Source organism: Oreochromis aureus, linkage group 7 (genome assembly GCF_013358895.1).
Source record: "Oreochromis aureus strain Israel breed Guangdong linkage group 7, ZZ_aureus, whole genome shotgun sequence".
In the NCBI taxonomy this organism is placed as follows: domain Eukaryota; kingdom Metazoa; phylum Chordata; class Actinopteri; order Cichliformes; family Cichlidae; genus Oreochromis; species Oreochromis aureus.
In genome coordinates this window covers 59,807,696-59,817,343 of record NC_052948.1, presented here as the reverse complement: position 1 = coordinate 59,817,343, position 9,648 = coordinate 59,807,696, and the positions used below count along the sequence as shown (strand labels likewise).

Below are 9,648 nucleotides of genomic sequence, written 5' to 3'. Positions count from 1 at the left end.
AAAATGGTTGAACATGTATGAATGATTTGGAAGCATTGGCTGAAGAAAATCGCTTCTCTTTCAAAAGATGACGACGGCTCGGCTTAGGTTTGCCAAGTTGCATCTGACCACATGAGTTCTGCACAGCTGACACCAAAGTGGAGATATTAGGCCAACGCACAGCTAAAATAAAAAACCGTAGAACTGTCAAAGGACATTGCAAAATGTAAAAATTGTAACAAGGAAAGATACAGATGAACAAAACTTGTATTTTCATAGCTAATGTTTGAAGCATAAAGTTGATTGTTGGAAGTCTGGGCCCTCTGTGCAAGCTTTTGTTCTTCGGTTGCATCCCCGAGTGTAAGAGACTAGAAGATGAAAGGCAGGATTTGCAATCAAAGTATTCAAAGCTTTCTGAGGGATTAATAATATTTTAAATTGGATTAAATTAGTTAAAGTACAACTGCTGCATTTAGGAGCAACTTAAAGTCATTAATGCTTTCTTTTCACTGGGTACACAGAGATATTCAATAAACCAGAAAGGATGGGAGAAAAAAGCATTGATTACTTCTTCCAAGTGAGCTAGTCAAAGCCATTGATATCTGAGAATGTCCTGAAGTGATCAAAGATAGATACATTAACTTCTTGGGTAAAGCTGGCCTGTCAGAAATATGTTGAGCCCAGGAAATGTCTTCTTTAGACACAAGAAAGAAGACTTTTCCACTGAGTTATTCTTTTGATTTTTTTTTTTTTTTTTTTTTGAACATCCTAAATCAAAATCAAAAGATTATTCCTTCAGGCTACAGTCAGGTAAAACACCAGGGGTGTTTGAACTGTGATCCAGGGCTGTGTGTTTTTTGCAGTTTACAAGATAAAGTCTGCCGCAGAGACATCTTGTTCTAAGTAGCTGTTTGAAAGCATGTGAAGGTCACTGACAGGCAGCTGTTTCGGTAACGCATCTTTCATCTCAAAAAGGATTCCCCGTGCATGTTTTATTCATTACCTAACTGCCTTACCTTAAAACACAAATAATTTCCTTATCTTTTGCCGGTGTCTGCCAGAGGAAACAACACAAACACTATCTGACAGCTGACAACTTTTTCATAAGGTGCATAAAGATTAAACCTGTAACGTGTGTGTCTGCCTCCCTCTAGTGGTTTATACTGTTCATGCACAGCAGCCCTGTTTCACTACACACAAATACAAACAAAACACACAGGCTGAGAATTGTAATTTGTATTTATTGTTTAAATTCACCAAAAAGTTTTCTGCATAACTACATCCAACAGCATTCATGGTTGTCGTCACTGTGACCTCCTCAACACCCGAGTGACGATAGTATGACATCATCAGCGCCGCCAAGATGTCACAGCTTCATGACATGCCTCAAACGGCAGAAAAATACTACTGATAGTTAAGTCCGTCCCGGAGTCCGTCATCAATCAAAGCGTCTCGCCACTACCCGTGTAAAACACAAACATTGCACATCAACTTAGAGCATCGCATTAAGCCTCGCTTCTTACCCACCCACCCCTTTCTTTTGCATGGAGTCAAATGAAATGATAAAAGTGGGTCTGTACAGTGAGGATGAGTTAAAATGTGATGGTTCCTGCTGTCATCCAGTAATGATACTGATAATTCAAAGCATTCCAAAACACCCACAATGCTTCAGGACTTTCTTCTCACACCTTTGCTTTCCTCTCACTAAATATACACAACTAATATTCATCATGTGCAGGCCTGGATTAATGAAGTGGAGAGCTGTTAATAATCGTCTGTACTGGAAGAAAACCAGTCTGTTCTGCTTGCTGCACACATGGGTTTAATTTAGCAGATTGTCAATATCAGTGATTCTTTTAGAGTTTTGCATTTTGAGGCAAGACACTACAGGACAAAACTGACGATTTTTCTCTCATAACACGTTCAGATTAGTGGGAAGAAAATGTCCGAAAACTTTGTTGCTTATTTTACAGGACAGTCAACTGATCCTTTGTCTGTTACCTAAACTTTTAACAAAACATTTTGACGTTTTAAAGGTTTTTTTAAAGAGGCGTTTGCACACAAACTACCCACAGCTATACTGGGGGTATTTTTAGCTGTCGACAAGGTTGAATGTTTTTTCTCTTTTGCGAAAAAGAAATATCCAAATCCAAATTTCCCTCTGGAAGAACAAAACGAAAGTGAAAAAGTTTTTTGAATCCTGACTTCTCTCATTGCTTTTTTGCATATTTAAGCATTAAGTTAAGTAATCAACTTGGAAGTTAATCCATCCAGATATTTGCCTGTAATGTCTTGCTTAAAGTCATAAATGTAAAGGAAGAGTGCAGTCTACAAGTCTGCAGACTACAAATGTCCCTTTCCCCTTTTTAGACATTTGTGAAAATTCCCTAAACTCTATCTCACTCCATGACTGTTTCAGAGGCTGAGATATTGCTTTAAAGCCTGTCTATTTGTTTTTAGCCGTGACTGTCAAAATGTAAGAATTCTAACTTTAAAAAAATATCAAAATCCAGCTATAAAACATTGCTTTGTAAGACGTGAGTATTACCGTGTAATATAAACTTCCTAAAGGTCCTGGGTTTGAGTCTTCACTGTTAGTTACTGCTGAGCAAAAGTATTTCAAAACTTCGTGTTAATTGTGCAGTTACACATTTGACATTTTTTGCATTGATTCTGCTCTTTTCTTGTCATAAAAGTGCTTTCATCGTTAACTACCTACTATCCTCTCTTTACATTATTATATCTATACTATCTCTCTGTCCTCTGTCTCCGACCCACAACCATATCTCTCCCACTCACCCACCCATGTCTAATATATTCTCATTTGGTATCATTTACATTTTTGACACAACACTGTATATCATTGATCTTTTATATCCACTCGATGAAGTTAATATATGGCTATAATCTCCTTTAATACCATCTAAATGATAAGGAGCTTTACATACAGTGTGGTCACAGAATTCCAGTTTTCCTCAGTAAAAATGAGGGTAAATATATTCTAGACATTCTCCATACTAAAAAAATTGCATTATTTCTACTATTATGGCTATCGACTTTTCTACTTAATGAATACTGCAATTACAGCGGTAAATTCTCTTGCTGCACATCACTATAAACTCTCTTCTTCTTTCTTAATGTAATGATTTATGCACGGTGTAATGAGATAAGATGATACTGAAATGTGCGCCACCTTCAGAAAGTCAAGAAGTTACAACCTTCTTTCATCTGAAACCCAAACAGACTAAAACAAAGAAAAGAATGGCATCATGATAATGTCAAGTTTCCCTCCCACACTACTTGCATAAATCTCTTCATTAAATCATCTGCTATATACAGTAATACATGTAATCGTTACATATACGGCTCGTCTGAGCCCGGCGAGTCTCTTGAACAGTACTAAACCATAGTCCGGCGACCAAATAATAATCCCTCGGCCTCAAAAGAACCAAAAGTCAAAGTTACAGTAGAATACAGTAGACACCTTTCAAGTAAAAGAACAGTTTTTTTCTAAGAATACTGGCGTGTTCACATAACTGTAAGAGACCTGAGTCAAACCACAACTGGAATCCCTTCAAAAGCAGCTCATACCAAGTATGTTTTTATCCAAGGTGCCTTTTGTGCCTTTCAAGAAACGACTGTGACCAAAATCACACTGAGCAGGATTTCCGTGAGTGTCTCTGACTCAGGTCTGTCTAATGTTTAGCAGACAAAACGTCATAATCAGATGACTGACAGAACATAGTGACATACAGTAATTCTTGTTTTCATTGCTGAGTCGGATGAAGGAAAAAGGTAAACGAAGTAATTCTTTTTAAAAAGTACAGAAATGCCGTCATAACCACAGACAACTAAGCCACCGATTTCTCTGCTTCAAAGAATGTCATATATTTTTTTGCCTCGGAGTAACATTTTTTGTACAATAATCCATTGATAATAATCAATGCACAAAAGTAAAAGACAAAAGCACACGAATATCCAAAAACTGAAATAGAGACAGCTCAAGACAAGAGATTTTTTTTTCCTTTTTCCTTAGTTATTTTTTTCACTCAAGTTTAAAATACACATATTAACCAGCTGCAGAGTTTTTACATAGGAATTTGGATTGATCAAAAAAAACAAAACAAAACACAGTTTTAAGTCAGTCCAGCTTTCCTGGCTTTACAGTGGACCTTAGGGTCAGGTCCACGATGGCCCAGTCCAGTCCAGTCCAGAAGAGGAGTAGAATACTGGCAACGGCTGGGGCGCTACAGTACTGATAACGCAGCGCTGCCTGCCATCATGTGCTGGGCAGATGGCAGTTACTCTACGATGATTGCTGGGCCACAGAACTTGTCACGCTGTACTGTAATCACCCTGTTCATCCTTTCTGTGTCTGTGTTGTTAGGCAGGGAGGCACAGCACAGCAGCTCAGCTCAGCTCAGCAGTGTGAGGGGCCTCGGACTGTACAGTGGTGGTCACCACAGAAGAGGCAGTCTACATGGAGATAGTGACTATGGGCCCAGAGGGGCCAGCACGGGCCTGTGAGGCCGGGGGCTCAGAATACAGAAAGAGAAAATTATGGCTGAGCTTTTCATTGGCAAGAAGATTGAAGACAAGGTGAAGAGGGATTACGGGGCAGAGGAGCTCTGGAGGATATGAAATGCTTTGAGCTGCAGATGAAGTGGGCTGACAGAGGACAGATAGAGGGCAGGCAGAGGAGAGACGAGGAGCTGTGGGAAAAGGTGAGGGCAGAGGGGGCGGCTCCACTGGTGATGAATGAATCATACAGGAGGAGGGCTGTGCCGAAGCCAAGGAGGGGTGATGAAGCTCCAAAGAGTTTTGAGTGTGAAGGAGGTCCTCTGCCCATCTGAAGAGACACCTGCAAAAAAACAAAGACAGTGGCCACGCATGACAGATCTGCTACCACAGCACAAGTTACTGTATGTGATTATCTCTGTGTACATTAGGATTAAAGTCCAGAAACACCAGCAAAGTCAGAGCAAAGCTTGATGTTAAAGCTATAATAAAAGAGTTAGATTTTAACTTAGGCAAAATGCTTACTTTTTTCTTTGTTTAGTAATTAACAGCAACATTAAAATCTAAATTATGTCTGTCTAAACCCATCGGCCTTTTACTGCCGAAGAACAAAAACGTAATAAAATAATAAAAATGGAAAATCCCTAACTCTCACAACTTTAACAACTCCATTAGCTCATTCATCTGTTTCACTTTACAGTGCGGCCGCTGCTTAATAACGTTTCAGATCTCATAATCACATCTACAGGCTTTTTCTACTCAAAAAAAAGGCTGTCACAGTCAGTAAGACTTTGGTTCCTAATTTTTAAAGACTCAAAACTGGATTATTATTTTATTATTTTAGTCATTTGGCACTATGTCTGTGTTCTGGGACATACGAGCCTTCCACATGTATAAGTGGAAAGCCTGAAGGCAGGAGGAGCAGCAACAGGACTCCCTCGTGGTACAGGAGTTATAAATAGATTGAATAGCTATTACAGTAGAGGGAGGTGGGTGGCAGAGCAGGCTGGAGTGGCAGCAGCAACTTTATCCAGTTTGAAGCAACTAAAAAGTCTCATTCAATATGAGTCTTGCCAAGAAGTTGCACAGAATGGACTCAGCTGAATGAGATCAGCTGCCAGTATTACTGGCTGAGCTGGAGTGTGAGGGGTCGCAGGAGTCACTAACCCTTTGCTCAATTTGTGGATCATCAAATAATCAAATAGCTATTTATCATTTAACCTGAAAGTATTTGCTAGCCATTTCTCTCAAATGTGTGTATTTTGAACTTAATAGTGCCATAGATATTGTCTATTTCCATATTAGCTTCAAAATTTTACCCTGCACACATTTTGAAAAAAAAAAAAAAAAAAAAAAAAAAACCCTGAAAAGGTATCGGTCCAGGTACAGCACTGCATTGCTTTCTGAACACTACAGCGAACATTTGATCCTGTCAGCTTTTCACCTGCAGGCTAGCATGCAGTCTGATAGCAAAACCATTATCTGCTTCAGAGTTCAAAGTAGAATTACCTGCCCAAGGCTGTTTGGCCAGGAAAACAACAGTCAACAAAGCAAAGCTTTTTTAAAACAGTATTTTGAAAGATTCACATGTTTTTTCATGAGATTTCTACTTTTTGTATATCTGGTAAATGGACTTGATTTACACAGTGCCTTTCCTGTATTACTGATCTATTCAAAGCTCTTTTTCATGACACACTGAGATTCAGTCTATGAATATCTGCTTTGTCTACACACATACTAACACACCAATCACTCTATCTGGGGAATCTGCTGTTTAGTATCTTCCCCCAGTAAATTTCACCACATAGACCAAGGAAACCATGAATCATCCAATTAGTGGAAGACCTGCCAGGCCCCATATGGCCCCCTGTACATATGGCCCCCTGTACATACAAATCAAATAGTTAATTCTGATCACCATCTCTGGAGGTCTGTAACCTCAGGATCATCCTGAATTCCGCTCTCTCAAACTCATCACATACCAAATCCATTAAACCTTCCAGACTCTGACTTTTACTCTCAGACCCAGCAAGTAAAACCCTCGTTCATGCCTTCATCACCTCCAGCCTGGGCTACTGCAATGGTCTCTGGTTTGGTCTGCCTAACAAGCTGCAATATGTTCAGAACTCAGCTGCCCGAGTTCTCACCCAAACTAAGTACGGGCAACATATCACCCCCACCCTTATACACCTCCACTGACTCCCAGTCAAGTCCCATATGCCCTATAAAATCCTTCTCCTCCCCTACACCCCATCTGGGTTCCTCAGTTAAAGGCCTACTCTCCATTCCCCACATTAGACCGTAGTCCTTCAGGGACAGAGCCTTCAGCGCTGCAGTGCTGCTCCCTGGAACATGCTCCCCTGAGAGATCTGCAATGCCCCGTCTCTGGAAATCTTCAAAAGCCAGTTGAAATGTCACCTCTTTAGTCAAACTTTTGGCCTTTGTCTCGTTTTTTGTGGAAAGTGACTTAAGTTCCTATGTTCTGTGGCCAAATTAGTATGAGGTCTACAGTGAGACACTAAGCAATTCCATAATGCCACAATTATACTCTTATATTTAATTTTATACCTTTAAGATATCAACAAAATAGTCCCTGCATATAACATATTTTCACTACAGGTGCCAAACATCTAAAATAAAACTGAAATATAGGTTAAACTATAGATAGAATACAACATTTAACTTGTAAAATAAAATAAAATCAGCTGAATCAAAGATGAGGAGGTAAACAAAATTCGCCAAAGAAGCACAACAGTATAAGACTGCAGACCCACCAAGCTACTGACCGTTTCCGCTCAGTGTCACAGGCGGACGACTTCAGCAGATGGTCTCGAGGTGACGTGAGTTCTGCAGGAAGAAGTGGGGGAAGTGCTTCACACACACTGAAACTTTCCACAAAGTGTTCACAGCTCATTGTGTACTTAAAAAAAAACATTATTATAGAGGAAAACAGTGTCTCACAGGTGCGTCGTTCCATTGCCGCGGCAGGTCTTCTGGTTCAGGTGGATAAGACATCCATGATGGACTCCGGTATGAGGACGGCGGTGACATGACGAAGTAGTCTGAGTAACCTGGGCGGTTGGCCGATATAGCGTAGACTGCTGTTATTGGGTTTCCTGTGAGATGTAAATAGATTTAGATTGAACGGAAATAAGATATCATGAATTTCAGCGTCCTGTCAGTGTGTCGTACCTGAGTAGGTGCTGATGGACTGGTCAACAGTGACAGCAGGGAAGGGGGTCCTGGAGAGTGGCAGGTAGGGGGCACCATTGTGCTGCTGGGCCTGCAGCTCTGAGGCTTCTGACACGCGAGGCTTCAGACTAACATCAGGGGTGGAACTGTCGGTGGAGAGGAGAGGCACAAATCAACCTGATGTACAGCAAACAGACACCTGCAAAGTTCAGCTGGTTATTTCCAGCACGTGTCGAACGGAAAGTGCAAAATTATTGCTAATCTGTTACTATTTTATTCATTTAAATAATGACTGATGGAGTTACAATCAACTGGAAAAATAACAACTATAGCTTTATTGTGTCCACAGGACACAATTCAATAAAGCAGTTAAGAGAAACTTAAAACCTGTTGGCAGAGGAGCAAAACATAATATCAACTGGAATCTGATTTGATGCCCATCAACACAGTTACAGAGTTCAAGAGTGAGCAATAAAAGCAATTTAAATTCAGTTGGAGTTAACAAATCAGAGACATCACTGACGTGACATAACATTGTATAACATCTTAAACTGACCATTAAAACAGAATATTATAATATGACAAATCCTTAAATAACATAATCTGGCTTGTTGTAAGTCAAATCTCCCTTCCTTACTTTCTGACTATTTACTACTATTTAGCAGATGCTGCATTTAGACTTAGCTGTCTGTAACTTTAACGCTCAAAAATAAAAATAAAAAACAGAGTTGGCTGCGAGGCTTCAAAATGCAGTCAAAAACCAATGGGTGATATCATGGCAGTTATGTCTCTCTTTTATATACAGTCTTTTATATACAGCCTGATTTCATCTGTATCAGTTTAAAGGTCAAATCTGCACCGTAATAGCTTTATTTACTCTACTTAATACTAAATCCTGTACTGTTTACTTGACAAACATAATTTTAATTATTTTCTGGGTCTGTTCTATTATATTTCAAAATGTTTACTCACAGGCCAACAAAGACAAAGAAAGCATCTTTTGTAGAAATTGTTTGCAGCTATGATTAAATATTATGGGGAACGGCATAGTTACACAGAATAAAAAGATATAAAATCTTTAGAAATCTTTAAGAATAAAGTCCGACGGTGCATCAAGCCCATCAGACATCTTTTCATCTTGAGTCACATCAGACTGTGGTAATGATAGCAAGTTCAAAAAGTCCTGGTTTAAGGTCTTGAGTTCAAATCCAGACTGTTCTCTCTGTATACACTTTGAATGTTGTTCCCTTTGTCTGCGTGGCAACTCTGGGCTTCCACTCAGAGTCCAAAGACTTTCCTGGGTTAGCCCTGCAACAGACTAGTGACCTGTTCGGTGTATAACCTGCCTCTTGCCCTATGACAGCTCTTGGGTTGTATTTTCATGCACAGTACAGAGGTTCCCAGACTTGCTTTCAACATCTGGCTAAAACTTCTGGGCATTTTGGGTCACTGCAGTGAAGGACACATGACCTCACCATTCATAAATCCTACCCTGTCACCTCGAGCCTTATTACAGCTCTCCATGCAGTCATATTATTTCTCTATCTCTGCACCGAAGCACCATCCTCTTCATCGTTACAGTGCATGTTAACTACAGTAAAGAACCGGAGGACAGATGATGTCACTGGCACATCTCAGGACCATGATGCACTGTGCGCACTAATGCCTCACAGTGCATAGCAAAGAGGGATTAACATGCTGCACTCTTTCTCCCTGGGAGCACAGTGGAGCTGATGTGTGACGAGCTGACTGATTAACCACCATAATATGACTGTTTCTGGTTGTAATAAGCAAGAATAATGGTCACATACCCGTGGCCATATCTGAAAATTTAATTAGCAGTAATTAGAGAAGTCCAACTAAAAGCTGTCTCTGTCTAGCAGAACATTTTAAATACATAAATAAATATATATATATATATATATATAAATATATAGTATAATTATCTTTTTATTAGTA

General features: G+C 39.7%; 1 protein-coding gene across 5 annotated transcripts in view; it reads right to left on the bottom strand.

Moving 5' to 3' along the window:
* Positions 1-1,200: 1,200 nt before the first annotated feature.
* kiaa1549la (KIAA1549-like a) overlaps positions 1,201-9,648 on the bottom strand; it is a 131,773-nt gene continuing 123,325 nt past the window's right edge. For 4 of the 5 annotated variants that reach the window (XM_039615102.1, XM_031738348.2, XM_031738350.2 and 1 more), the window contains 4 exons: positions 7,690-7,835; positions 7,459-7,613; positions 7,284-7,344; positions 1,201-4,840 (listed from right to left, as the gene is read on the bottom strand). In XM_039615102.1, the coding sequence (XP_039471036.1) occupies positions 7,315-7,344; positions 7,459-7,613; positions 7,690-7,835 (331 nt within the window). In that variant the 3' untranslated portion in view covers positions 1,201-4,840; positions 7,284-7,314. Of the gene's footprint in view, positions 4,841-7,271; positions 7,345-7,458; positions 7,614-7,689; positions 7,836-9,648 lie in introns of all 5 variants that reach the window. The other variant, XM_031738349.2, reaches the window with a different exon arrangement.